The following is a 25,838-nucleotide window of genomic DNA, read 5'->3' as shown; positions in this document are numbered from 1 at the left end:
GCACGAGGAATGAAGACGAATGTTCGCGCAGGGGTCGATGCCGCCAAAAACGGCGACGGGGCGGACAAAGAAGAAGACAACAGAGAAGAAGAAGAAGAACTCGTAAAAGAAAACGCGAGACGCCGCGCAGCGCTCGAAACCACGGTGGCGAAATTCACCGACGATGCGGTTCCCTCGATGACTGTTCGAGAGGTTTTGAACGTCATCAACAACCAAGAAGAGAACGCGAAACGAACAGTTTTGTTTTTGGACTGCCGAGAGAAAGAGGAAAGAGCGGTGTCGATTATACCGGGCGCGTCTTCGGCGGAGGAGTTCGAGGACGACTTTGAAAAACAACAGGACGACGGTAAAGAAACGATCGTGGTGTGTTACTGCACGATCGGCTACCGGTCCCAAAAGAAAGTCCAAGAGCTCTCGAAAAGACTCGCCCGGAGTCGTCCGGATGTGAAAGCGTACAACTTATCCGGCTCTATCGTCGCTTGGACGCACGAAACGGACGCACCAAAATTGCTCGACCCGAAAACACGGAAGGAAACTAACCGCGTGCACACGTACGGGAAAACCTGGGCGTTGCAAAGCGTCGAGTACGAAAGCGTGGTATACAAACGTCCGGTTTTCGAAGCCGTTAAAGGGTTCTTCTTTAAGAAGAAGAAAAAGTAGTAAAGCGACATCTTCGTTAACGTGGTCTATACGAGTACATGAGCTGGTACACACCCTGACGTTTCGTTGAAATCAATTGTACTTTTTGTTTCTTGGTTTCCATTTGAACAAAATGGTTTCCGTGTGTGTGTACTCGTCTCACGTCTGCGAACGTCTTCGCGTCGCGTTTGTAACCACCTTTGAGTGACAGCCTATTAAATTCGAGGACACTTTGAAAGATTCCCAAATTGAATTCCGCACAATTTCCCAACCTTCTCTGCGTGTTTCGCGTCCCTATTTGGGACGAGAAGAAAGCTTTTACCTCTCTCTTTTCCTTGGCGCGTGATATATTTGTACTTTATCTTTCGTTCGTGTGCGGATAAAAAGAATTCTCGACGCACACGCACGCGCTAAACTTAGGTTCCTTTTTAGTACATTTGTTCCAATTCCAATTCTTTCCCGTGACTCAGCACGCGTGAAAAGAAGAAGCGCTGCTGCGAGAGAGAACGACCGAGAACGAAAAAGAAGAACGAAAAGAATAGAATGGGCGCGGTGGGAAGCAAACAGCACGCTCGAGTGCCAAAAGCGTCCAAATTATCCGACGTGTACGACGACAACGAGAATTCTGTTGCCACGAGATATGACACACTCGTGAGTGCCTTCAAAACGCAATTCGAGGGAGAAAAGCCGAAAACCATCGCGCGGTCGCCCGGTCGGGTGAATTTAATCGGCGAGCACATCGATTACGAAGGGTACTCGGTGTTACCAATGGCGATTGGTTTGGACGTCATCGTTGCGGTATCGGTCGCTTTGAAAGAAGAAGGAAACGTTGAAGAGGACGAGGCGGAAGCGACGCTCTCGATTGCGAACGTGGACGGCGAGAAGTATATGCCGAAAGAGTTTCCGTTCGATCACGAGCAAGAGGTGGACGTGAAAAGTCACCACTGGACAAACTACGTGTTGTGTGGGTTTAAAGGTATTTTTGATCAGCTGAAGAAACAGAATAAGTTAGAGTCGGTTCTGGAAAGCGCGTTTATGAAGAGAGTGAAGAAGGTGATGGTGATGGTGGACGGGAAGGTTCCGCTAGGGAGCGGTCTATCCTCTTCGTCCGCGCTGAATTGTGCCGTGACTGTGGCATTAATGGATGCGTTCGAGTTAAGTTTCACGAAAGGGGAGTTGTCCGAGCTGACGTGTTTATCCGAGCGGTATTCCGGGACGCAAAGCGGCGGAATGGATCAAGCGATTTCCATCATGGGCGAGAAAGATTTGGCAAAGAGGATCGATTTCAACCCGATTGGTGCGATGGATGTACCGTTACCGACAAATTTGACGTTTTTGATTGGAAATAGTTGCGCGGTGAGTAAGAAAGCCGAATCAGCACACAAACATTACAACTTGCGCGTCGTCGAGTGCCGATTGGCGGCGATATTGATGGCAAAACATTACGGCGAAGATATCGAGAAGGCCAAGACGAGAGTGACGCTGAGAGAAGTCGCGGATTTGTATTGCAACAAAGGCGATTTGTGGACTGCTTTGGGCGCGGTTAGAAAAGCGTTAAACGAGGGGAGTTACACGAAGAAACAGTTGGAAAATGACGAAGGTCTTGGCGATTTACGGAAAATTTTCGATTGCGAAAACAACGAAGCGTTTAACGTCGTGTTGCAAAAGAACGACACGTTTAAACTCAGAGACCGAGCTCGACACGTATTTTCCGAAGCGAGAAGAGTGCACGAATTCCAAAAGATTTGTGAAGGTCAATCGCCAAGGTATGCAGTGTCGGGTCCGATATACGAGCATTGGTGCAAAGTGATCGGCTTAGAACCCGACGTCGGCGTCGCTTCGGACGATCCAACTAAAGATTTCGGCCACCCGATGTACGGGATGGGCAAAGAAGACGCTCTCGCAAAACTTATGCATCTTTCCCACGAGAGTTGTAAAACGCAGTACGAGTGCTCGTGCGACGAGCTGGACGAGTTGGTGGATGCGTTCATGAGTGCAGGCGCGCTCGGCGCGCGATTGACCGGTGCCGGATGGGGCGGGTGCGTCGTCGCGGTGTGCGAGAGCGATATCGCCGAGGAAATTTTAGCCGACGTGAAGAAGAGTTTTTACGAAAAACGATTCCAATCCGGAGTAGCGAACATAGCGGACGAGACGAATTTACTGTTCAAAACTGCACCGAGCGCCGGCGCGGCGATTTTGCACTACGACGACGAAAAAGGCGTGATTGTTTAATCGAATATAATGACATCAATATTCACGATCATACAGCATATACAACACATTTTTTTAAAATTACGCAACCAGCGCTTCCTTTTGATACATATTTCGTAACTGCCCACACGCAGCCGCCGCCTCCAAACCTCTCGTTTGTCTCACACTCGTCGGCACGTTATTCTCCTCCAATATTCTTCGAAACTGATCGATCGCTTGTTTCGTTGGCCTTTTGAAATCGGAATCATCTACCGGATTATACGGAATCAAATTCACGTGACTGGCTAAGTTCTTCTTAAACAACACCTGAGCCAACTCTTTGGCGTGTTCTTTTTGATCGTTCACGCCGGCTAACAGCGTGTATTCAAACGTAACTCTCCTCCCAGTGGCGTTAAAATACGCCACGCAATCATTCAAAATATCATCGAACGAATACGCTCTCGCGCTTGGGATGATTTCCTCCCTGATTTTTTGATTCGGCGCGTGTAAACTCACCGCCAACACGCACTGCATCTCGTAACTCGCCAGTTTCTCCAAAGCGCCAAAAACACCCACGGTCGATATCGATATGTGTCGCATCCCAATCCCAATCTCTTTGTTCAAAAGTTCCGTCGCTTTAACCACGTTTGGCACGTTCAACATAGGCTCTCCCATCCCCATGAACACGACATTACTCACCCTCCTCCCGCCAAACTCCTCCTCGATGGCCATAACCTGATCGACAATCTCCCTCGCGGTCAAATTTCTATAAAATCCACCTTTCCCAGTCGCGCAAAATTCGCATCTCATCGGACATCCAACCTGACTGCTCACGCAACACGTCAAACGACTCTTTCCGTACTCGTTACTCGGAATCCCAACCGTCTCGACGATCCTGTTATCGTCCAACTTCATCAACAGTTTCGTCGTCCCGTCCGGCGCGGATTTCTTCGCGTACACCTCGTTCCTCCCAATCGTCACTCCGAGCCCATCCCAACTCTCTCGTAAGTCTTTCGGTAACTGCGTCATCTCCATGATTGATTTCACTCGGTGTTTGTATATGAAATCTTTGATTTGTTTCCCTCGAAACTTTTGCGTCCCGTTGCGCTCGGCGAAGACTTTCAATTCGTTTTCCGTTAAGCCCAATAAAGTCAAATCGTTCGACGGAGCGAGGAGCGAGGAAGTCCCCGACGCTTTCTCGTTCGCGTCTTTTTGCGCCGTTTTCACAATTTCCATGTCGTTTTGGTTCCACTTTCCGGATTTAATCCCCGGGTTTCTCGGGACCGAGACGACGTCGTAATCGAACTCGTTGTTGTCGTTCGGGAAATCGTCGTCGTCGTCGTCGTTGGCGGCTGCTGACAGGTGGCGAATCCGAAGCGCTTGTTTTTTATGATGATGATGTCGTCTTCTCGGCGAGAACGAAGACGTCGCGAAAGAAGTACTTTTGAGCAGCGAGGCAAACATTAAATTAGTAGTATTACGTCGTGCAAAAGAGACCGTTTGTGTTCGTTCGTTTGTGTGTTTTTAATGAAGGGAATTGGAGTCGTTTGTTGAAGCATTTTTTTCCATGACTTATATTGTACATATCGCAGCGCAAACAACTCTCTTATACACAACTCTTTCTCTCTATATATATAGATATACATATCGATCTACCTCTCTATTTCTCTCTTTTGACTTTTCTTAAATGCCAGTCCCGTGCCACCCTTTACCGAAAGCTGGATTCTTCCACGACGCGTCGCTCTTCCCGTCTTCCGCCTCTCGCTCGATCAACCGCTCGTACGTGAGCAACTTCTCTAAAGCGTCTTTGGCGACTTCGCGTAAACCGTCCCTCGTGACGTTTTTTTTACCTTTCTTGCTCGCTTCCTTCAAACCTTCGTCGAATAATTTCAGCGCGTATAACACGTCTATGCTCGGCGGCGCGCTCGGGTCGTTCACGCACGAGTATATGAGACACAACTTGTCGTCCGCGTTGTTGAAATCGGGGGTTAAAAAGTTCGAAATAGCTTCCGATTTCTTTGGCGCGAGCTTCCATAAATCCTCCTCGCCTCGCGCGAAGTCGGATTTAATGCCGCCGTTCAAGTACCGGTTCGCGCCGAGCGCGATTTCCCAAAAGTTCCCGAGTTCGTTCTCGTGTAACGCTTTGCGGATGGCGTCGAGGTCGGCTTTCGATACGACGCCAGAAAACTGCCGCAAGTCGAATTCATCTTCGGTGACGGCCGCCGCTTCTTCAATTCCTCCTGTCGTCCCTTCTGCGTCGTCTCGTAAACTCGAAACGATCGCGCTCAACTCTCTCTCTACTCGTCGCAATCGATTCTTATACGTTTGGAGCGGTTGTAACGTTTCGCTCGGATTTCCTCCTTCTTTCTCCTCGTCAGCTTCTGCATTCATCATCGCTCTCGGCGACATAAATGATGTCGCCAATACGAGCGCAAAAGAAGAGAAAAAGAACTCCCGTCTTCGATGATGATGCTCGTGACGTTGTTTTCGATATCGCGTCGTCGTCTGAATCGTCGTCGCGTCGTCAACATTAATTCCATCTTTGGGGAAAGCGACGACGGTAACGGAATTGGTTGCGAGAGCAGTCGCCGCGTTCTCGTCCCGTTTTCGTCGCGTCGTTCGGCTTTTCGACGCACAGGAGGACGGCGAGACTATTTCTGCGCGCTCTCGTTGCTGCTCCTTCTTCGAAATGCAAAAACAACGCAAAGAGAGAAGAGTTGATGACATCGACAAAAAGGAACCAATTTGTACCATCGTTTCCAAAAGTTTTGTGCACGGTTTAGGATTTAAGTGTGTCATCAGTTTTTGTGAAAAAGGTGATGGAATATTTTCGGGACGGGTGCTCAGATGTTAACAAAAACAAAAAAAAATCAAAATTCGTCAAAAGAATTAAACTTTTCGCGTTAGAAAAGAAGAAAACGTATACGTCGATGATGGCTCCTCCAGGTGCGCTCTTCTTGTCATTCTCTCGCTTCCTTCGTGCTTTCTTCTCCACTGGACTTGAATCGGCATATTTTCCGTGCGTTTGTCGGTTCGCGTCGCGTTTCGCAGACGGAATTTCGAAAATTCTCTCTTTCTTTTCTCTCTCTTTTTCTCTCGCTCGTCGTCTGAGTGAGTCCGATTCCTTTTTTCTTTACTTTCTCTTTCTCTTCGTGTTTGATTTTGTGCAAACAGGCGTTGCCGCTCTAAGGAGTGGAAGAAACAAAGGCAACGTTAGATACGCTAATGATGAAGAAGGCTTTGGTGGAGCGGCACTTTCGAATACGACTTTAGCCAGCGAGGACGAAGAGGAAGAGGATGAATTCGACAACGACGAGGAAGACGAAGACGAAGATGACGAGGACGAGGACGAGGACGAAGAGGAAGAGGAAGACTCTGAAAGCGAGGGAGAAGAGGATGAAGAGGAAGAGGAAGACTCTGAAAGCGAGGGAGAAGAGGATGAAGAGGAAGAGGAAGACTCTGAAAGCGAGGGAGAAGAGGATGAAGAGGAAGAGGAAGACTCTGAAAGCGAGGGAGAAGAGGATGGTGATGATGAAGAGGAAGACTCTGAAAGCGAGAATAAACACAAAAAATGAAGAATTTTGCAACGAACTCATCAAAAAATGTCACTTCATAATGTCACGTCAATATCACGTCACGTCATTCTGAGCGCTCGAACCCTTCGAAACTCTTTCCGATTTTGCGCGTTCTTTTTGAACCTGGTCTCGTATAATGAGCGCAAATTTGCTTCGTTCATTTTTGTTTGCATGTTTTGGTCGCGAATGCGTTTCGTTCGCAGAGCGAGGATATCGGCGTGGAGTTCGTCGTGGCGAGCGTTATCGGCGTTTCGCGGAAGTGGAGCGGAGAGGCGGGCGAAGTAGAAGGCGTCGTCGGATATCATTTCTATCTCGTTTTCTTTGTCGTCGTTTTTGTCGACGAAAGCGTTGTTCTCTGTGTCAGAGTCGTACTCGGAAAGCGTCGGGAGTACATCGTCGTCTGCTCCGTACGCGTTCGAATCGAGGATGGCGGCGAAACGGCGTCGCACGCGATAGCCTCGGAACGCCGCTTGAACGCGAGTCGCGTATTTTCCGAGTCGTTTTGTCTCGACGTACGAGCGGAAGGATTTTTGGATTATTTGACTCGCTCTTTTGCGCTTGCGTATCCATCGCGCGGCGCACGCTTGGACTGTGCGAATCTTTCGCTTGAGAATGGCGTAACGGCGCATCGCGATGAGTCGTTTGACGTGCGTTTGGATGCGAGTCGCCGCCGCGTTTTCCATTTTCTCCTTCTCGAGTTTTTTCCTGCTTATGTGCGCACGAAATGCAGTTTGAACGATCACGCACGCGTCCGTTCGCAACCGCACGAAGAGTACGAACTTCCATCGACGTTGTATTCGGACGACCATCGTCGTTTTGTGCTTGAGTCGCACTCTCGCCAAGAAACCCCTCGCGTGTCGTTGCATCGTCAACGACGCGTCCGTTCGCCGATAAAACCATATTCGTGCATGCTTTGCAATCACCCTTTGCGCGTCATTTCTCGCTTTTGCTCGTACATATTCCAACTCTCGCTCGTTCTTTCTCAACGCGCTCATCACTTCTCGCTTCACTCTCTCCTCGCGCTCTTTACGCACAATCGCGCCGAGCGCGGAAAGCTCGTCGCTCGCGAGGCTTTGTTGGTCGTCACATTTACCCGTCGTTCCCTCGTCTGCCACCGTTGCATCAACTGTCCCGCACTCTTCGTTTTTCACACCGACTTCTTCATCCGTTCTTTTTATGAAAGATCTCTTCGTCCTCTCGTCGCATACCAGATGATGATCTCGCTCCAACATTTCTTCTTCTTCTTTGTCTTTGTCTTCTTCCTTTTCTTCGGCTGCAAACACCGTCGACCATTTCTCACGAAACAGGCGCAATTCTTCGTCGACCGTCGTTCTCAAGTCTTCTTCGCTCTCGTCCTCCGAGTACGCAAAAGATGAAAAGAGCGCGCCTTCTCCGTCGTCGCAAACATCGCGCTCGAGGTCTTCCTGTTGTGTTTTTATGGTGGTCAAACATTTTCTTGGGAAAAAAAAATAAGCGTTTACCAACTCGCGAAGCACCGCAGCGTCTGCATCGAACACCAACGATGAGTCGGTTTCGCTCTCCAAAGATGACGAGAAATCACTCGCACGCATGAGTAGTTATGGTGTTATCTGCGCGTGCTGAGTTTAAAGCGCGCGCATGTGCTATTGCTTTTGCGATTAAAAAAAGCGCATGTGGACATGCGACAAGAAAATAAAGAAGTGTCATTTTTCTCTCTTGCTGCTGGGTACGCAAATACATAGTACAAACATATTCTACACGACGCAAAACTAGTTCGTTTCTAAATCGACGTATTTAATCGTCGGCTCGAGTTCGACTATTTCTCTCTCTATGCGATCGACTTCGTCGCCTACGGATATTATGACTCTTCTCCCGTACCCGACTAAAGCGTCGTCGATGACTTTGGAGTCGTTTTCCAAGACGCCTCGTTTGAACTCCTCGCGAAAAGCCTCGCGGTTATTGTCTTTATCCAAGAAGCGGTTGACGATGGCGGTACCGTCGAACTCGAGTTCGGCGGCGTAGCGAAAGGTACCCGGGCCGAGTTCTTCGGATTTGGCGAGGTAGACTTCGGAAACGACGGGGTCTTTGCGCATCTTTTCGTTCAGGAGAGACATTTTGTCTTGGCCCAAGGATTTACCCAGAAGCATGAGTCTGTTGGAGTTGATCAAGTACATCGCGGTGACGCCGAGTAAACCGCCAATACAGATGGAACCAGCGGCATCGAACGCGTGAATGCCGGTAATATTAGCCGCAAGAATCGCGGCGCCGGCGACGGCGCATCCGGCAACCGCCGCGGCATCTTCGGCTAAAACGGACACCGACGTCGGATCCCTCCCGGATTTGATAAACTGCGTGACGGTCATCCCTCTGTCCATGGCGTTTAGCTTCAACGCGTCGTACGCGACGTATGCGGAATACGCTTCCAACGCTAGACTCGCACCTAAAATAGCCAAAGAAATTTCGGGTTTCTCCGCCGCTTGCGGCCCTCCGGTTGCGGTCAGCGCGTTCACGCCGTGCGATATGGACAACCCGGATCCCAAGAAAAACACCCCAGTCGCGGAAATCAACGACCACACGAACCGTTCCCGGTGATATCCGTAATTATGCGTCGCGTCCGGTTTCCTCTTCGACGATACAATGCCATACCTCAACAACGCCTGATTCGCGATATCCGCCACCGAGTGCACGCTCTCTGCCAACATCGACGGCGACCCGGAAACCGCGTACCCGCCCAACTTACAAAACAAAATAGCCGTATTCGCGCTAATCGCCGTCGATACCGCTTTCAACGACCGCTCGTCGTTTCTCGATTCGTACTGCGCTACTTGCACGTTCGGTTTTAACTCCGTAGGAGGTGCGTCTTCGAACAACTCTTGGTCGTTTAAATCAAACGTCTTGTCCGAGACGCCTTTTTTCCGAAACGCTCTTCGCTTGGATTTGGTTTCCACGTTTGATTTTGTGACATTGGTTGACAAAATCGTCGCCGTCTCGGGAACATTTGAAGTCTCGTCGTCCTTGGAATAAGATTTCGACGACGAGGACGCGAACCCTCTCATCGCGATTTTTGTTGTCGTCATCGTCCTGCTCAGATCTCCAATCTTCTTCCTCTTCTTCCTCTCGTCGTCACAACAGTAGTCCGCGCAATTTCCCCTAATAAGAGGAACATTCCAAACATTCTTCTCCCAAAAGTCCTCTTTGTCTTTAATGTGTTGAAAAGAAGAAGAGAGAGAACGCCCCGTGGCAAAAGTAACGCTCCTACTGCAGGACGCTCCGAGACCGCTCATCGCGCGTACTTTTCGCGCAGATGATTGAAGCATGATGACGACGATGACGACGATATATAATATGCCGTTTTCCCAACAAACAAAAAGTTTGTTATTTTGAGGGTCGTGTCAAAAGCACTTCAGTTTAGGGTTTTTGAAAAAGCTAAAAATACGCGAAAGGAAAAAAAACGTCTTTTCGTTTCTGTCTCTCTTAAAAAAGAGCGTTTGACCACCACCACCACCTCTTTCCCGCTTTAGTATGTTAATGAAGGCGAGAGAAAGAGAAGAGAGAGGAAAGTTTTACACATGAGAATATAATGCGCGAAGCGTTGCGGCGATTGGAACGCGCGCACGCGGATCGAGCGTCGGTATCATCAAACTTTTTTGACGAGGAAAAAGGGGAAGACTGGAAGGTTTTGGAGGAGAATAAGGTGGTGGTGACGACGACGACGACGGGAGATGGAGATGAAAAGACTGCGATGATCATCGACGCGTTCATGACGATAAGTTTAAGAGATTTATCCGCGATTCGCGCGTTCTCGGGAACGAATTATCCGCCGTTGGTGTGCGTAAAGATCATCAACTGCCCGAACGTGAAACGAATACCGAGCGGGTGTTTCGAGAGATGCGAGAAGACGCTGAGAGAGTTGTGGGTGTGCGAGTGCGGATTAGAAACGTTGGACGGGTTGAAAGGGTTTGAATTTGAGAGTTTGGAAGTTTTGGTTTTGTATGGGAATGAGATTGAAGAGGTGGAGAGTACGTTCATGTGTTGTCGTTCTGACGACGAAGAAGAAGAAGACGGCGGGAAAAAAGAGGCGAGGAAAAAGCCGCCGTTTCAGAACTTGAAGCGTTTAATGCTGAACGAAAACAAAATACGGGAGATTGGTAAGAGTTTCACGCACATGAAGTCGTTGGAGTGCGTCGATTTGAGCGAAAACTTGATCACTGGAGAAGCGTTGTTTTTGGAAAAGAGTGGGAACGCGACTGACGTAGAAATGGAGTGGTTACGAAGCGTCGCCGTGCTCAACTTGGCTGCAAACCCAATGAGTAACGACGCTGTCGTCCATGTCATCGCTAAATACGCTAAGAATATCGTTGATATTCGTTTTCGAGACGACATATCTGGCGCGTCTCCCATCGCGTGTGGGATCTGTGATACGAACACGTTGGAATCAAGCGATGCGGCGTATTCGAGATACGCCTCGAAGTGCGTGGCGGCATTTGGAGAGAGCTTACGGTTCCTGGACGGGTACGAGCTGACGCCTTCACTTCGTGAAAGATTACTCGAGCAACACGATAATCGCCGCGCGCTATATTATGCACCGAGTGACGAAAGGGTAAGCGATCTATTTCGAGAAGCTGCCATAACGCCTCTTTTCTTGGACGAACGCGCAATAATTATCCATTCGGAGGCGGAAGAGTTTGCGCACGACGAAACGGAGAAGAAGAACGCAGAGATTCGCGTCGTGATTGAAGAAGACATGGCACTTATCTCGATGTTGGAGGGAATGACGTTTTGTGACGTTACTTTTCTCGACCTTCCATCCCGCGTTCATTCGAAAACGCTCGTGTCTTTGAAAATACAAAACTGTTCTCTCGCCTCTCTCGAAGGTTTACAGTCGTGCACTAATCTACACAGTTTGGATGCTAGTTCGAACAGGATAAGTAAGCTCGACTCCGCTTGGTTTATTGGACTCAATCGGTTGATATATTTGGACTTATCCGACAATGAAATAACAAATATAGATCGCGATGCCATGCTTTGTGTCCACGACAAGTGCCCAAATTTACGCCATCTTCGCTTGGCTCGAAATCAAATACGAACGCTGCTCGAAGTACAAAATCTCCTCGAGAGGAACACAGATGAGACGTCTTCGAAAACGCAAATAAACAACAAATCGACGTGCTCTGATGATGTACTTCGTGTATTCATTTTAAAATACATAGATTTGCGTGGAAACGCAGTCACAAACCTTGAAAACTATCGCGAGTGTGCGGCGTATTTTGCGCCTTCCCTCGTGTTGCTCGACGGCGAGGAGGTTCGAGAGATTTGGAGACGCAAAGGACGATTTCTGTTTCAAGGTCGCCTAACGACGGAAATGATCGAGCAAAAATTAGCAGAGAATATGAATAATAATGATGATGATGATGATAACTTCACCTTGAATTTATCAGAAATGCGCGTGCGAAGATTGGACGAGGAATCCGTCTCTGGCGTCGCCATGGCGTCGGCAAAAATATTAAATTTTGAGAAAAACCAGCTCTCAGATGTATCGGCCCTTGGCTGTTTAAAACATCTGCGAAGACTCTCGATGCCTAAAAATGCGCTTCGATTTGCGCTCGTTCGAGAACCGTTTGTAAATGGAAACACAGGCGACGACTCCTCTGTCGATGAAAGAAACGAAGAAAGCAGTAGGTGTTTCTACGAACAGTTCTTCCCTCAGCTGAAAGAGCTGGACGTGCGGTATAATCGCATAGACTCGCGCCGACTCGTACGATTACAGCTCCAAAAGCTCCAACTTCTATCTTTTGTTGATGTCTCAAACAATCGCTTACAGAATCTGGATGGATTGAAAAATCTGCGCAACCTTCGAAAAATACGAGCCGACGAGAACCCGTTGCGACAGTTTAACGAAAACACGTTCCTCGGTTTTGGCGCGCTCGAATCACTCTCGATGAAACGATGTGGCGTGCGTTCGTTTGCACATTTGAACGCGTTGCCGCACGTTAATTCTTTGCGATTAGATGGTAACCGAGTGAAGGATAAGGCGTTGGCGCTTAAGCAGCTCGCAGGGGTGAATGGATTAAAAAAATTGAGTTTACGGGGCTGTAAGTTTGCGTCGTCGTATTTCGACGAAGCCGTATTTGCGCTGGAAACGTTAGAGTTTCTCGATGGTATCAAAATCACATGTGAAGACCGCGAGCGTATTCGGACAGAGATGGAAGAGCGCAGAGCGCGCGAAGAGGCGCTAAAATTCCAAGAGACGACGTTGAAGCGCATGCAAGTAGTTGTGCAGCAAGTTGGATTAGTTCACATCTTAAGAACCCCTTCGAGAACGCTCATTTCAGCTATGCGTTAGGAAAAGCTTTCGTTATCATAGTACGCGTATTGTTACAATGCTTTATATTTAAAGAACTACATGCTATAAATTATCTTCGTTTACTAAGGGACTACGTTCAAAGTTTCGTTTAAAGTCTTTGCTAACGCGTTGTAATCGTCGCTTATTTTTTGCAGCTGCGCGTGCATCTCCTCCGTGGCTTCTTCGGTGCCATCGAGCTCTCGAGAAAGCTTATCGTTCTCTTGACGCAACAGTTCATTCTCTAATCGAAGTTCTTCGAGGTGCTCTAAGTCTTCGTCGTTCTTATTGATATTGGTTGCGGTGTTACTATCATCATTGTCCATGTTTAATTTAGCTTGGACAAAGTCTCGGACACCTAATGGCGACTGGTCCACCGGTTCTCGGACCGAACGCGCGAGCGCTTCGAACGCCGCACGTTTTGTATCATCATCGATGCCTTGATTCACGAGATCATCCGAACTGCCAAAATCCTGAAATGGAGAGGATGATTTGTTACTAAACAGTTTGGATTGGTTGAATTCCTCGAGTAGTTCGCTCTGTCTCGCTCGCGCCTCGAGTAACTCTCGGTCTCGGTCTCTCAGGAGCGCATCCAATCGATCGACGTGCGTTCTCAAGTCGCTCATTTGTTTCGAGTTCGCATCATGCATCACGCCGAGGTCGTTTGACCTTCTCACGTGAGCAGACAACGCTTTCTCCAACTTTTCTTTCTCCTCGAGTGCCTCTTCAAGAGATCGCTTGAGCGTTTCAAATTCCTCGCCGTTGGCCGCGAAACCACTGTTTTCATCCGCAAATCTTTTGGATGCTTCTCTCGCGAGACGCAAGTCTTCAAATGCGCCTTGTAACTGCACGCGCAACTCTGATTCTCTCGCCGCGGATCGCTTGGACTTGTTTTCGGCTTGCTTGGCGAACGAGGCTGCCGAAGCTGCCCGATTCTCCGCTTCTTCCACGCGTTCTCGCAAATCTTTCGTCTCCTCCATGATTTCTCGCATACGGCGTTGCTGCTCGACGACGACTGATTCTGAGTGTGCGAGCGATTTTGCCAAATTTCTCGCCGCGTTGAGTGTTTGTGACTCTGAATCTTTTGTGTTCTTCGGGTTCACACTACTGTTCGGTTTGATATTTTCCAGCTCGTTCGAGAGCTGCGCGTTCGTCGCGTTAGCCGCCTCCAAACGACTCGTCAATCGTTCGTTATCTTCACTAAGCGCATCGACTCGCTCTTTTAAAAGCTTTAAGCGTTTAGAGTCATCTTCATTTGTCATAGAAAAGTCGTACTCTCTCGCGCGCGTGGATGCTAACAAACCTTCGAGTTCCTCCGCGCGATTTGATTCTAACTTTGTCCTTAATTTCAACCGATCCCGTTCTTGCGAGGACTCCTCCAACTTGTTGCGCAACGTGCGGAATTCGGATTCAACTTCCGCGTGCTGCTTGCGGTATCTTTCGTTTTGACGCTTCAAGTCTTCGCACGTCTTTGTAACTTCTTCAAGTTGCTCTGAAAGAGATCCTAACCCATTCGGTGCGAAATCTTCTCCAGTTTTCCCTCCTTTTCGCGTTTGCGTCGAAGCGGTAGAAGATGACATCTCCTCGAGTTCTTTCGTGAGCTGCGAAACTCTGCGTTCCAAATTTCTCGCTTCCGAGCTCAAAGCTCTGTTTTCGGAATCTAAAACTCTCGATCGCTCTTTCGCTGCTCTCAAACCATCTTCAGTTTGTTGCAACGCCTTCTCTAACTTTTGGTTATCGCTGGACGTCGCCGATAACTCTCTCACGGCTAATTTATGTTCTCCTTCAAGTTCTCTATACGCCCTGGCAACATCTTCGAGTTCTTTTGCAGTTGACACTGAATTTACCTCTACGTTTTCTAAAGCTCTTTCGGCGTGCCGCAAATCTTTCCACGCGCGATCACGTTCCGCGCACGCTCGAAGGTAATCGTCGTTTACGCTTTGTTGTTCTCTCGTCATTGCGACTAAATCCTCCGCGACAAAGCGCAACTCTTCTCTATGTTGTTTGGTTTCCTCTCTCGCACTCTTCGCATCCTCTAAAGCATCCGCGAGCGAACGATCTAATTGATGTGCCTTATCGATTTCTTGTTGACGCAGCTTTTCAACCGCACTCCTTTCGCGGACGGCTTTCGCTTCGGACGATTTCGCCATTTGGCATTCGTTTACAACGGCTTGAACTCGCGCCTCGGATTCTGCCAAGGTTTCCGTTAACGCGTCGCACTCTTGTTGTAAGCGATCGCGTTCGATTTCGAGCGCCTTGGCGAGATGATCCGCATCCGTGTTCTTCCCATTCTTTCGTAAAAGTTCAGAAGAAAGGAAAGACGTTCTCGGCGTAGTTTGTCCGTTTTGTTGTGCCTCTGCGATCATTTGCAACTCCTCTTCCGCTTTTTTCGCTCTCGTCTCCGCCTCTTTCAACGTTTCGTGCGATCGTTTAAATTTTTCACCTAAATCCAAGCGCTGCGCGTCCAACCCGTCGATCGTCGCCTTCAAGCGGTCGACGTCTTCTCGTAAAGATTTATTCTCTTCCCTGGACGTTTTCAGCGCAATCTCGTACCCTTCTACATCTCCGTGCGCATCAAATGCTTCTCTCGACTCTAGCGTCATCGTCAACTGTTCATTTGCTCGCATAAGATGATCTCTCTCTGCTGCGTAGCGATTCGCTAACCGTTTTTGCTGCTCCATCTCCTCCCGGACTGCGTTCAACTCTTCCCGCGTTTCCTCCGCTCTGTTCGTCGTCGAAGCAGCTGTTCTCGTCCGATCACCCCGTTCCGTCTCCTCTAACCTATCCGTCAACTCGTCTATTCTCTCGAATAATGTCTCTACCAACTCGTCTTTCGTCTTCCCGTCTCTCGCGTGCGCTTTCAAAAGCTCCACCGCTTCTCTCGACTTTGCGCTTTCGCTCGCTTTCTCCCTCGCGTCCAACAGTTCCGCGGATAAAAGCTTCGTCGCGTCGCGTTCGGCAATTAACGCTTCCGCAAGCTGTTTTTTAAGAAGAAGAACGGCGTCAAAACAACACCGCGGTGAGTAAAGATATTTTCAAGAGAGAGAGAGAAAATATGAGTAAAAATCGAGTGCGTCGCTTCGACAAAAATCAAACAAAAATCAAACGCAAGCGTCGTTTAAATAAACTGCGCTCGTTCGCTCGCGCTCTGTGTGTGTTGTTTCTCACCTCGGCAACCATCGGGACCCACTGGCTGGGAAGCTGACCTCGAAACCCGAGCTCTTCTAAAGTATTTGCCAACGTTTGGTGACTCGTGTTGGCGTTTCCGCGGTGGTGGTGGTCCATCATCATCGTCTCTTGGGAAGATGTGTGGATCCGATTGGTGATGGAAATTTCTCTCGCTTTTCTCTCGGAGAAAGAATAAAATACGCGGTGGTGATGCTAACGAACCAGGCGCGCGACGTCGAAAACTTCCTCTCCCACTTTCTGTCGTGACGAGACGCGCTCTTTCTCTCTCGCTCGCTTTGTGTACTAAACTGGTTCCTTGTTTCAACGTAGTCTCAGAGTGGTTGAAATTTATGACAAATATCTTTCGACTTAATTAATTTTGGCGGGATTTTCAAGAAGGGGCATCTTTCTTAAAAATACAAACGTCTACATTACATATTAGCTCCTTTCTTTCTTTCGCCTTACCCGATGCCCTCTGAACACTCTCTGAATATACACGCACGCCCCGAGTTTGTCTATGTGTTCCAACTCCTTCTCTCGTCGTAATCGAGTGTCCAAAGTGAGCGCCGAGTTGCCGAGCTTGGCGTGGAGGAGCGCGTCGAGACACTCGCTGAAAGGGACGCCTTTGTTCGGGTGGCGGACGTAATGGAGTTCGGCGAAGATTCGGCGGCGCCATTTGGAGATGGTGGAGAGGTATCGAAGGCGCAAGGCGTCGGTTTTGAATTTCTTTTCTTTCTCCTTTTCTAAGTCGTTACCTTCGCCTTCGGCGGTTATTTTCGAGAGCGGTTCCGGGAGGCGTTTGAGGAAAGGCCAGATTTGGTGGAGACCGATGAATCCGGTGGCGTTCGGGTCAAAGGTGGACCAAATGGTTTGGAAGTCTTCGAGATTTTTGGTGGAGACGAGAGAGGATTCTCGGAGAACGCCAAACGTGACGTGATCGAGGATAGTGGCGACGAAGAGGTTGGTGAAGATGTAGCCCATGGCGACGACGTAGGTGACGAAATAGAAGGTGGCGCCGTTACCAAACCCGCAGTTGTCGATGTTATCGCCGGCGTGATTTTTTGAGCAATGCGGCTCGTCAATTTGTAAGTCGTACATGAATTGGCGCCAACCCTCACCAGTTAGAACTTGGAAGAGAAGGAGGAAAGAGTTGACGAAACTCGAGAAATTGGCGTCTTTGTTCAAGCTTTCGCCGTATTTGACGTTGAAAAAGACTTGCGTGCCGACGGCGGCGTAGAGGAACATCCAGATGAGCATGACGCCAATAACGGAGAGGATGGATGGAACAGCGAGAATCATCGTTCGCGATACGCGGCGTAAGTCTGTCGCGTGGCGCAGGATTCGAAACGTTCGGAGGAACCGAAACGGTCGTCCTATTTGCGCGCGGACGCCGGAAGGGTTGGTGGGGAAGAGCGTGGCCGCAGATCCGCAGGAGAGGAAGAGTTCGAAGCAGTTCCAAGGATCTTTGAAGAAGTAAAGTGGATGCGGAAGAGCAACGAATAGACGCACGAGGGATTCGAGAAGGTAGATGGACACAAAAGCAACGTCGCCGATGTTCCATGCGTACTCCCACGAGGCGTCGGCGTCGAAGTGGACCGTGGCTAACAGTACGATGTTGAGCGATAGCAAGAACAAGATGACTTTTTTAAACATCTTGGAGTGTATAGCGTCGTAACACTTCCTTCGCACAGATCCTACGACTGGCTTCATTTCTACTCGCATAGGCTTTATAGACATGGCGACGCCATGCATATCTCTCCATAACTTTTGCCGTTCTGTGAGTAACTTCAAACCGCTGGAAATACCAAACCTGTCGATGAAAACACCGATGATCGTACGAATCATCATGAACGAGCCACATAAGATAAACGTGATGAAGAATAAACACGCCGGCCAGTTTGCATTTTTATTACCGCCGATATCCATCGCGTGATGCATAATATCGATCCATCCGTCCAGCGAGGCGGTTTCAAACAACGTCAATAACGCAGAACCGATCCAATCAAAGTCATATTTCGGAGAATTCCAGTACGTATCCTCGCGTAAATCGCACGAGTACTGGTCGATATCGAGTCTTTTTGTTACGTATGTAGAGGACGACACACTCTGCGTCACGCCGAGTATTTGTTCGCAGAAGCCAAACTTACCCCCAAATATGCGCACGCCGACGATGGCGAATGCCAGGAAAATGGCAAACGTGAGTTTGATGACGGACCCAATCGAAGGTAACGTCTGTGTCACCGATACTACGAGTCGTTGCATTTTTGTGTTGCGCGATAGTACGCGAAACATGCGCAACGAGACCAACACGTTAATAGCTCTCTGAAAATACCAGTTCCATATGGATGAAAACACGATTGGCCCAGCGACGATGACGACGTCCACGCACAAGACCAAAGTATCGAGAATATTCCACATGGACGAGAAATACGCGGTTGGTGTAAAAATCAATCCATCGGAAACAATCTTAATCAAGAAATCGAGCAAGAAGTACCCAGCAACCAGAGCGTTGGCCGCGTCCAAAAAAAACTGGTGTGGATTTACCTCCGTCACCGGGTCGGCGCCGAGAACGGCGGCTATTGATACGACCACGAATAAATATGAGATTCTCTCGTACCATTTTTTCGACAACCATCGCTGTAACATCTGTCGAAGTTTATTCTCTAGGGGGATTGCACCAAGAGATTTATTCGTAAAATACGCTGGCAACGCGTGAAAATGTTCTTCTTCGTGGAAAATATCAAAGTACTCTTCATCTTCCTCGTACAAGTAGGTGTTCATATTCTCTTTCATCGCTGCCTTCTTTCCCTGTTCTAAAAGCGAAAACGATGAGCTCTGCAATCTTAATCTCTCAGTGTCTTTTGGTTCTTCGTTTGGTGTATTCACGCGAGTATCGAAAACAGAACGTCGTCTTATTGCGTTCATCCTCTTGATCGGCTGAATTTGTTTGAAACGCTCGTGTTGTTGTTGTTGTCGCAGCAAAGTAGCGGATCCGGTGGTCAGTTTCTGTGCACGCGATCTCTTACCTGCGAATATTTTTTTCGAGTTACGCTCAGATATCACACTTTCTATCGCGACCGATATGCGTAGAGCTCTTCGCGCTCGACTCGCTAACCACGGCGAGATTTCATGTTCCTCGTCAATATTCCAGAACCGCACGCGTTTCTTCAAGACAAACCATACCCTAATTTTCTCTAATCGGTCGACAAACGCGCCCGAACGCATGCGTCTTTCAACCTCTCGCTTCACGATCTCGCGTCTTTGCATGTTGTTCTTTTCAAAATCCCTCAATTCCAAGTTCTCGAGGATCACTGCGATGATGAGATTCAAGACGACGTAATTGACGAGAACGAAAAAGGAGACGAAATACGGCGTCGCGAGCCAAGTGACGCGGCGGAAGTGATACAACATTGCAACCCAGCCTTCACCAGTGGAGACTGTAAATATCGCTAATAATGCGTTTGGATAGGTTTCGAAATTTTCGCGAGGATATGGGACGGTCACATTGTCGATATTCGCGTCGTCGTCGCGTTTTTTCAACGCATCCGTGGCGTATTTTGGGAAGAGCTGCATACCTAATAACGCGTACGCCGCAAGAACGACGCCGTAGAAACAGAGCAAACTCAACATCGTGCCAAAACTTCTAAAGACGCGAGCGAGTGTATCGTTCTCACCACCACTACTGCTTCTTGTTGTAGTACTGCTGTGTTCTTCTCCATTCGTCGTCGATGAAACTTTTGTGCTCTTCCCACTATTCTTTTCGATGCCGGCGGAAGGATGGTCAAATAATCGCACGACGCGCAAGGCCACTAGATTCGGGCCTTTGTGATCTGCTCCCGCCGCCGTCGCGGAAAGCACTAAAAAATCCCAAATCAAACTCAGTTCACCCGGCTTCAAAGACTGTTTCAAACTAAAAATCCGTCCTAAAATACCCTTAGCCGCGAACAAGCGCAAACCGCATTCGCAATAAAACACCGCCAGGAAATAATAGTCCAAACCGTCTAGAAAACGTTTCGTCGTGTCGGGTTGATAGCTTTTATACGCGCACATCGAACATGTATTCAGAACAATTAAAATGCGGGAGACCAAATCAAACGTTGGGTTTGAAACGATCTCATTCACTCGGTCGCGTTTGTTTCGCGCAACTCCAGATTTGATCTTGCGCATCGGTAGTTTCCTCCCTTCCTCGATGTCGTTAGGCGACGATAAAGCGCATTCATCATCATCGTCGCTGTTGGTATACGCGCTCAACCGGCCTCTTTCTGACTTGTTACGTTCGAGTGCAATCGCGGCAATATCAACGAACGTATCTTTTTTCTCTCCTCCTTCGTGATGGTGCTTGAAGAAGCGTAAGGCGTTTTTCAGACGCGTAAACCGAGCGAACCCTTTCACAAACTCCTCTTCCTCTTCTTCGTTTGTCGATGATGAAGTTCTTTCTCGAGCATTCCTGTGTTTCAATACTGCAACGTGTTCGCGCCTTAAGCGTAGAAAAACACCACTCACCGCGGCGACAAACACGGAGACGATGAAGTAGGTACCGACGATGATAAGCGTGATGTAATACGCCGCGGACGCTCGGAATTCACTGTTCACCGTCACGTACATGGTTTCTGGCCACTCCTCGAGAGTTATGCACGTGAACATGGACGTCAACGCAGCAAAGAAGTCATCGAACGATTGTTTGCCAAAACGTGGGTTACCTACTTTGTCAGAACAGAACATATTTTTGAACGTCAACTCGTGTTCGATAAAAGTAGACGAGTAGGACAAGCCCAGCGCGTTCGATACCAAAGTTTCATTCAATACGGGACTCGCGTATAACTGTTCAAATGCCAGAGCGTCCTCTACAGATTCACCTCGATACGTCGTGTCGAGAAAATACGCGCCGGGACAAACAAATCCTTTCCCATCGATTGTATTCTCCACGTCCCCGCAGAAAAACGGCGTCGTGTCGTTATACGTTCCAACCCTCGCCGCTTCCTTCGAATCCGCGATCACACACCGTCTCCGAAAGCTCCCACCAAACGTGGATACGCCCATCAGCGCGTAAAATACAAAACAAACGCACGACACTCCAATGACGTCTCTCAGCAAAGGAATCGACGCCGACAGCGCTTCCATGATGACAATCACCGAAGACGCGAACGAAAACGAACGCAACGCCAATGTCGCTCGAAACACGCGCAAATGACCCAACCGTAACCGCGGCAACGCAGGGAACACATCCGGGGTGAAATCGTAACACTCGCTCATCACAGACATCCAGGAAACCGTGACGATAAAACAATCCAACCTGTTATACGCGTTCGACGTCAAATACGCGTGCCTCGACCCGAAAACGCCCAACGCGTACATCTTCAACGCCATCTCGCACGTGTAAAAAATTAAAATAGCGAAATCAACCGCCCACAGCGGTTTACGAATCAGCGTTTGAAATCCACCGCTCGCGTAGTTGCCATCGTCGTTCTCTCCGTCGTTCTTCGCCAACAGCACCGCCAGCACCGCAAAGTGTGCGAACACGATTGAAAACAACAGGTATTCGAACGTCCTCGAAAACACCGCTTTGAAGACTTTCCTTCGTTTCGAGTCTTTACTGATACAGACCGCCGTGGTGCCGAATTTCGATCGCAACGGTCTCGGTTCCGCGGTTATCGTCGAGAGCACTTTCACGACCGCCTCGCGAAACTTACAAAGCGGCGGAGTCGGAGTTTGTGTTTGTGTTTGTGGTGGTGAAGTCGTCGTCGTCGTCGTCGTTTCTTCTTCTTCCTCTTCTTTCGAACGACCACCTTCTTCACCGACGAAAAAGTCAAGGTCTCTCGCTCTCTCTCCTTTCCGAACAACACACGTCGTCGTCGTCGTCATCGAACGACTGCTCTTTCAAACACCTCCACTACTCGAGAAGAAAGTGAGTCGCAGCAGGGCGGCAGATGTAATAAATACAGCGCGTAATTCTCTCCGCGCGCGATGAAAAGTGATGCTGTGATATTATATATATATAATAACAGTCTCGTGTGCTTCTCGCGCGCAGAAAGCGTTGGTTGTTCTAAAAATATTTTTGCCGTTTTTGCGAAAAAAGAACGAACGAATTTTTTCTTTTTTTTGATTTTTTTGACCAACAGACAGACCAAACAGAAGGACAGACCAAACAGATCGATCGCTTCATTCTTTCACACAGACAAAAGAGGAGGCGTTTCGTTTGAAACATCATTTCATCATCGAGAGTGAACACTTTCCGAGAGCGCACGTTTTACTCTCTCGAGCGAAAGAAGCGCGTCTCAACAACGCGCGAGAATAAAGTGCGCTCTCTTTTCCTCTCTGTCGTTCACGAAATAAAAGAGAGTTTGGACGACGACTTTTAGGAGCAGCGTGTAAAAGTTTGGCGGCGAAGAGATCGAAGAGAGAGAGAGAGAGAGAAACGAATTGAAAATGTTCCCGTGGGCGTCGACGGTGCGAATGCCGAGAGAAACGCTGGCGAGAATCGCGCGCGAACAGAGAAAAGACGGGGTGACGATTCAGTTTCGGGTGCTACCTGCACCGGTTTCGTCGTCTCGGCATTTGCCCGAGGATGATGAGGAAAAGAATTTAAGACGAGAGAAGATGATGGTTGTTTCCGTGATGAAAGTGACGACGAAGAAAAAGGAAGAAGGCGAAGACGACGAAGAAGAGGAAGAAGAAGAAGAAATAGCGAGATTTGAATCGAGAGAGAATGAACTCGTTCCGGGAGATTTGTGCGAGGTTGAGGAGAGGATGAGTGGTGGCGTCGACGCGAGCGCTTCGGTTGTCGCGAAACTGGCGAGAAAGTTCCACCCGACGAGAGACGAAACCGCGAAAAATCAAGCCGGCGCGAAGTGTAAGACGAGAACGGATATGCTCGTGCAGAAGAAGAATGAAAAATTCAACACGAAGTTGCTCGGGAATTACGAGAGGAGACCGGAGGAAGACGCGACGGCGGTGGTGACGACGACGACGAAAGTAGTGAGCGAGGCGTTGATGGCGGCCAAGGCTGGGAGCGCACAAACTCATCATAATAACGATAGAAACGCTAATACTAACGAAGCGTTAGCTTTGCATAATAATAAGACAACGGCTGTAAATGGTGGTAGAATAGGAACAGAAGAGCTCGAAAAAATGGCAAAGAGACGGATATCGTTGGTACGCGCGACTATTCTTTTAGCAGAATCGAAAAATAGCGAAAGTTTAGTCGTAGCGACCACCAGTAAAGCAGTAGAAAAAGAACAAGTGAGTCAGAAACCACTCACGTCGGCAGCCATGAATAGCGAAATCGTCTGTCGAGAGTGCATTTTCTCGTTGCTCCACGAACGGAAGCTCTCGAAGGACGCGCTGCGTGAAGCCATCGTGAGAGGATTTGAAAGCGCGACGAAGCTGAATCGCAAAAAACAATTGAGGGAACAGATTTTAGAAACGCCTTTGCGTGACACGTTTGAACGCGCTTTGAAAGAGGTGGCGAATTTTCGAGCCCCAGGGAGGTATGAATTGAAACGCGAGCGCGTCGAGGAAGGGAGGCGAGCAAACGCGAGCGCCTCGTTGTGGATCGTCCAAGAGGAAGACGTGAACGCGAACGCGCCGATTATGGTGAATGTAAAGCGAGCTAGAGCAGAAGAAGTAGACAACGATGAAGACGAGAGAGGAGGGTCAAAGAAAAAGAACGACGTGCTCACGCCGCCGTTATTTTTGGAATCTCGGAATCGCGAAAAAGAAGAAGCGGCGAGGAAGAAACGATCGAATCAAGGAGGCCCGCAGGCTGTTTCTCCCGTGTATCAACCAGAAGAGCTCGTTCAAAGAGCTCTGAAGGATAAAAGTAGTAGCAGCAGCGACGACGACGACGACGATGATGTTTCTGAATCAGACGACGGCTCGAGCGGTTCATTGGACTCGGATACCGACTCATCAGACTCTGATTCGGAAGACTCCTCGGAAATAGACTCCTCGGACTCTGAATCGGACGAAGTCCTCGGTGGTGTTCAAGAGAGAGCATCGTCGAAGAAAAGAAAGCCTTCTTCTTCCGAATGTCTCACCGACGATTCGGACACCGAGTGGCAAACCTTCGAATCCAAGGACGGCAAAGCCGTCCTCAAACTTTTCAGACGCATCGGTCGCAACAAAATCCGTCCAATCACCGAGGCGCACCTCGCCGCTTGGAACGTCGCCTTTAACGAGTACTGGTCCATTCACCGTCGCTTACACGAACACGGCGCTAAAATAAGCCTATGCGAAGACCTCGTCGCGATTTACGAAAACTCCTTCACCAAGAAAGAAAAGAAACGGAACCAATCGAAGTACGAAAATGCCAAATCCGATTTAGCTCGCTTCCGCGCGCCCGAGTCCGAAGCGTATCGCCATCGCATGCGTACGGTCCTCGAGGAAATCGACGCCGCGTTTGGCGGTAAAACCAGAGAGAAGCTTCAATCGTTCGCGAGAAAGCGAAATGCTGCCGCCGAGAAGAAGAAGAAGGCGAAGAAGAAGAGGAAAAGTAGGTTGTAAATTTGTAAAGCATTCATCGTTCGTGTGAATTTTTGTTCTAGAGCTCTTCAAGAATTCGTGGTCGCGAGAGCTTCACTTCATATCCACTCTTTTTCTCCCCTTAAAGTATTCTAAAATAACACGCGCGGGACAAACGATATACTTAAAATAATAAAGCATTATGCCGGTCCCAATATCCGTGACTGGATTTAAGAACCTCGCCGGGGACCAAAACGTGCACGCGGAAATCGCGGAGACCGCGTCGGCGGGCGATTGGTTTTCCAAAATGCGTGGTGGGGGTGACGTGGAAAAGACGTCGACGACAGCAACTATGGACGTCGACGACGAAACAGCGACGACGACGACGGCAACGCACGACGAAAACGGCAAACTCTGGGGCATCGCGGTGAACGATTTAGACTTTTCCTACCCAGGCATCGATGGCGCGCCGATTCCCGGCTCCGAACCTCTCATCAAAGGGATGAATTTGCACCTGAAACCTGGGTCGTGTTGTTTACTCCTCGGCGCGAACGGCGCGGGGAAGACGACTTTGTTGAAAATTATGGGCGGGAAACACATGGTACCGAGAGAAAAAGTATTGATACTAGGACGAGAGGCATTTTATGATACGAGTTTAACGTCTTCGGGAGATTTGAGTTACATCGGCGGGAACTGGCAGAGAGACGTCGCGTTCGCCGGGTATAACATTCCGTTGGCGGGAGATTTCCCGGCGAGTAAGATGTTAGATGGGATCAAAGGCGTGGACCCGGCGAGAAAGAAACGAATAATCGACGCGTTGGATGTGGACGTGGAGTGGAGAATGCACCAGGTGAGCGACGGGCAACGGAGACGCGTGCAGTTGGCGTGGGGTTTGATGCACGAGTTCAAAGTTTTGTTATTGGATGAGATTACGGTGGATTTAGATGTTCTCGGGAGAGCCGAGTTGATGAAGTTTTTGAGGCAAGAGTGCGAGGAGAGACAGTGTACGATTTTATACGCCACGCACATCTTCGACGGGTTGGAAAAATTTGCCAGTCACGTTGCGTTCGTCGCGGGCGGGAAGTTGCAGTTCTGTAAAGAGATGGAATCGATTCCGTCGTTGAAATCGAGGAAACCGGGCGCGTTATTGAAGGAGGTGGAGATTTGGTTGAGAGAAGACGCGAGGTTGAGACCGAGGAAAAAGAAAACGGTGAGAAAATCGTTGGAGCAGGCCAGGAACAACGGCTGGGGCGAAGGGAGACTCGGTTCGACGTTGGCAAAAGGGGAAGAGTTACGAAATGGCATCTCGCAGATAAAAAACGCAAGTAACGCCGTCATGAGATGTTAAAAGAGCTCTTTTAACACGTTTTTAGACATTTGTTTAGACAACTGAATTTAATCAAAACTATCAACTACACTAGCAGTCATCACTTACTGAATTGAAAGTAATGCTATCTATCTATCTATCTATCTATCTATCTATCTAA

At 48.8% G+C, this 25,838-nt stretch overlaps 12 protein-coding genes across 12 annotated transcripts; 6 read left to right on the top strand and 6 right to left on the bottom strand.

Moving 5' to 3' along the window:
* Positions 1–9: 9 nt before the first annotated feature.
* Bathy01g01330 (predicted protein) lies at positions 10–660 on the top strand (the record flags this gene model as incomplete). Its single annotated transcript, XM_007515674.1, has 1 exon — positions 10–660. One exon carries the CDS (start codon positions 10–12, stop codon positions 658–660), a length of 651 nt encoding a protein of 216 aa, XP_007515736.1.
* A 522-nt stretch (positions 661–1,182) lies between these two features.
* Bathy01g01320 (predicted protein) lies at positions 1,183–2,871 on the top strand (the record flags this gene model as incomplete). Its single annotated transcript, XM_007515415.1, has 1 exon — positions 1,183–2,871. One exon carries the CDS (start codon positions 1,183–1,185, stop codon positions 2,869–2,871), a length of 1,689 nt encoding a protein of 562 aa, XP_007515477.1.
* Positions 2,872–2,931: 60 nt separating this feature from the next.
* On the bottom strand, positions 2,932–4,293 carry Bathy01g01310 (ribosomal RNA large subunit methyltransferase N; the record flags this gene model as incomplete). The annotated part of the gene is made up of 1 exon (XM_007515346.1): positions 2,932–4,293. The coding sequence occupies one exon, from the start codon at positions 4,291–4,293 to the stop codon at positions 2,932–2,934; it is 1,362 nt and encodes a 453-aa protein (XP_007515408.1).
* Positions 4,294–4,512: 219 nt separating this feature from the next.
* Bathy01g01300 (predicted protein) lies at positions 4,513–5,238 on the bottom strand (the record flags this gene model as incomplete). Its single annotated transcript, XM_007515163.1, has 1 exon — positions 4,513–5,238. One exon carries the CDS (start codon positions 5,236–5,238, stop codon positions 4,513–4,515), a length of 726 nt encoding a protein of 241 aa, XP_007515225.1.
* Positions 5,239–5,762: 524 nt separating this feature from the next.
* On the top strand, positions 5,763–6,404 carry Bathy01g01290 (unknown protein; the record flags this gene model as incomplete). Its single annotated transcript, XM_007515698.1, has 1 exon — positions 5,763–6,404. The coding sequence occupies one exon, from the start codon at positions 5,763–5,765 to the stop codon at positions 6,402–6,404; it is 642 nt and encodes a 213-aa protein (XP_007515760.1).
* A 59-nt stretch (positions 6,405–6,463) lies between these two features.
* On the bottom strand, positions 6,464–7,975 carry Bathy01g01280 (unknown protein; the record flags this gene model as incomplete). Its single annotated transcript, XM_007515074.1, has 1 exon — positions 6,464–7,975. One exon carries the CDS (start codon positions 7,973–7,975, stop codon positions 6,464–6,466), a length of 1,512 nt encoding a protein of 503 aa, XP_007515136.1.
* Positions 7,976–8,152: 177 nt separating this feature from the next.
* On the bottom strand, positions 8,153–9,667 carry Bathy01g01270 (zinc transporter 9; the record flags this gene model as incomplete). The annotated part of the gene is made up of 1 exon (XM_007515575.1): positions 8,153–9,667. One exon carries the CDS (start codon positions 9,665–9,667, stop codon positions 8,153–8,155), a length of 1,515 nt encoding a protein of 504 aa, XP_007515637.1.
* Positions 9,668–9,963: 296 nt separating this feature from the next.
* Bathy01g01260 (Protein phosphatase 1, regulatory subunit, and related proteins (ISS)) lies at positions 9,964–12,726 on the top strand (the record flags this gene model as incomplete). The annotated part of the gene is made up of 1 exon (XM_007515472.1): positions 9,964–12,726. One exon carries the CDS (start codon positions 9,964–9,966, stop codon positions 12,724–12,726), a length of 2,763 nt encoding a protein of 920 aa, XP_007515534.1.
* Positions 12,727–12,809: 83 nt separating this feature from the next.
* Bathy01g01250 (myosin heavy chain) lies at positions 12,810–16,008 on the bottom strand (the record flags this gene model as incomplete). Its single annotated transcript, XM_007515537.1, has 2 exons — positions 12,810–15,701; positions 15,892–16,008. 2 exons carry the CDS (start codon positions 16,006–16,008, stop codon positions 12,810–12,812), a joined length of 3,009 nt encoding a protein of 1,002 aa, XP_007515599.1.
* A 321-nt stretch (positions 16,009–16,329) lies between these two features.
* On the bottom strand, positions 16,330–21,753 carry Bathy01g01240 (VIC family transporter: calcium ion channel; the record flags this gene model as incomplete). The annotated part of the gene is made up of 1 exon (XM_007515487.1): positions 16,330–21,753. The coding sequence occupies one exon, from the start codon at positions 21,751–21,753 to the stop codon at positions 16,330–16,332; it is 5,424 nt and encodes a 1,807-aa protein (XP_007515549.1).
* A 564-nt stretch (positions 21,754–22,317) lies between these two features.
* Bathy01g01230 (unknown protein) lies at positions 22,318–24,393 on the top strand (the record flags this gene model as incomplete). Its single annotated transcript, XM_007515391.1, has 1 exon — positions 22,318–24,393. One exon carries the CDS (start codon positions 22,318–22,320, stop codon positions 24,391–24,393), a length of 2,076 nt encoding a protein of 691 aa, XP_007515453.1.
* A 160-nt stretch (positions 24,394–24,553) lies between these two features.
* Bathy01g01220 (predicted protein) lies at positions 24,554–25,699 on the top strand (the record flags this gene model as incomplete). The annotated part of the gene is made up of 1 exon (XM_007515193.1): positions 24,554–25,699. One exon carries the CDS (start codon positions 24,554–24,556, stop codon positions 25,697–25,699), a length of 1,146 nt encoding a protein of 381 aa, XP_007515255.1.
* Between the last annotated feature and the right edge of the window lie 139 nt (positions 25,700–25,838).

This window comes from Bathycoccus prasinos (assembly GCF_002220235.1).
Source record: "Bathycoccus prasinos genomic : Chromosome_1".
NCBI lineage: Eukaryota > Viridiplantae > Chlorophyta > Mamiellophyceae > Mamiellales > Bathycoccaceae > Bathycoccus > Bathycoccus prasinos.
This window is presented reverse-complemented; position numbering and strand designations above follow the sequence as displayed.